Here is a 2,027-nt window from a genome sequence, read left to right as displayed (position 1 = left end):
ATGAGACATGAATAATGAAGGGGGAGATACCCATTGAAAAGACTCCTCTCTCAACAATAGAACTCATATTTTCTATGTGCAACAACAAAGATTCCAGCCGCTAAAACCACAGATGCCATAATCACATAAATGAAAAATGGGAAAAGAACGGGGAAGTAACGAAAGGCGAGGTGTGGGTGGGAGGTTAGAAATAAGAAAAAAAACTCACCAGAGCCGCGCACAGGGTGGCCAGAGAGAGACATGCGCGCCTTGTTCTCCAGCGAGACCACGTTCTTGGCCAGCTGCTCCACCATCTCCTCGTACTTCAGTCGGCGCTCGTGCTCGTGCTGGATCGTGCGCTGCCACCGGCGACCTTGACTCTGGGACAGCTCGTAGAATTCGTTGCAGGCCTGTTGAGAGGATTGGTTTTATTTTTTGAGTAAAGAGAAGCAAGCACTTCGACACAATAATGGTCATTTAGTGCTGGGAAAAGGTAAGACAGACAGACAGAAACAACACAGGGAAAGTAAAGATGTAGGACCTATCAGTGGTTCCCTCCAACCTCCCATCCCGTCGAGGGGAAAGTCCAGGTGTTTTTTTGCAATTGGATTAATGTAAAGCACCTAGAGCTGTGTGCACATATGAGTAGGTGTCATAAAAATGATCTACTTAATCATTATTAGAGGTGGCTGATGTGAAAAACCCGTGGGATTCATGATGGGATTTATTTTGTTCGAATAATGAAAGAAAAGAACACCAAATGAAAAATGGAAGCTAGTGTAAGGAAAAAGAAAGACAGACAGAAAAAAAAAAGGAGAAAAAAAGGAGTAGGGCATACCAGAGTGGCCCTCTGATTACCTGCCGCGAAGAGCTACAAATAAGAAATCCAGTACAAATTACTCAAACACATCAAGAACTGTCAATGGGGTAAACGGTATAGCAAAAAATCAAAGCGATATCAGTCAGAAATGGCAAATGGTACAAGTTATCCACGATACTGAGTTTTTCGTATTCTGTGCCCGGCAGTAAATTGCTACAATAACTGCCATAAGCAGGAACAATCAATCACATGTTGCTGGGACCAGGTTGAGCTAGCGAGAATGCGGTCAGACCATCATTGGAGCATGAGATGCTATCAGAACTTCAGGAATGAAGAGCTCAAACCACATTGCCGAAGATGCAACCATGAAAAGGAGGGTGTCAAACATGCGTTTGAATGTCTAGGAACAGTGGCAACTCGATTGGACGAGCGGAGGTGCCTCTGAGGACAATGACAATGGAGCAGAAAAAGAGCCTCACTCTCGCTCGAAGATTTCTTCATGGAGTCCACCAGGCCCATTAAGAAACAATCCAAACAAAATCTTCATCATCACGTTCCCTTTTTCTTGTTTTGTTTTTCTTGAAGCTTAACAATATGTACCATGTTGGCACATTTTTACGTAACTCACAAATATGGACACCAAAACCGAGACATGAGACCAAAAAAAATTTTTTTCACCCTTTGTGAGCTGACTCACATTGATCATGGCATTGGAAGTGATCCGGAAGAGGGTGGCCCGCTCCTGCACGGGCTTGAGGTTGGCCGCCGCCTCTGCGGCCGAGTGGGCCGACTCCAGCTCTGACAGGGTCTTGGTGAGGGCCAGGCCATGGCGCGCGATCAGGTCGTTGCACGTGTGCAGGTCCTCCAGCTTGGCACTCAGCGTGTGCAGCATCATGGTCAGCTCCGCACGGTCCGGCTGCTGGACCTCTTCCTCGTCACTCTCTGAATCAAGGACAATCACTGAGAGGGTCAAGGATGGAGGGAGGGATAGACAGACAGACAGACAGAAGCCAGGGAGGAGGGACATGAGAGGGAGAGGAGAGGGAGAGGAGAGGGAGAGGAGAGGGGAGGAGGGAGGGGGAAGGACACAAAAGGGGATGGGAAGAGGAGGGGAAGGGGGGACGGTGGAGGAGCGGGGCACGTGAGACCGAATGTTAGTGTAGCAAAGAAAGGAAAGGAGAGAGAGAGAGAGAGAGAGAGAGAGAGAGAGAGAGAGAGAGAGAGAGAG

The 2,027-nt window shown here is 47.9% G+C and overlaps 1 protein-coding gene across 1 annotated transcript in view; it reads right to left on the bottom strand.

Moving 5' to 3' along the window:
- Positions 1 to 208: 208 nt before the first annotated feature.
- The window catches only part of LOC101845419 (oxysterol-binding protein 1), a gene marked incomplete at its 3' end in the record, with an annotated part of 18,286 nt that continues 16,467 nt past the window's right edge, over positions 209 to 2,027 (bottom strand). The window contains 2 exon segments of the mRNA XM_013087058.2: positions 209 to 389; positions 1,497 to 1,741. Of these exon segments, the coding sequence (XP_012942512.2) occupies positions 209 to 389; positions 1,497 to 1,741 (426 nt within the window).

This window comes from Aplysia californica, unplaced genomic scaffold (genome assembly GCF_000002075.1).
Source record: "Aplysia californica isolate F4 #8 unplaced genomic scaffold, AplCal3.0 scaffold00538, whole genome shotgun sequence".
NCBI lineage: Eukaryota > Metazoa > Mollusca > Gastropoda > Aplysiida > Aplysiidae > Aplysia > Aplysia californica.
This window is presented reverse-complemented; position numbering and strand designations above follow the sequence as displayed.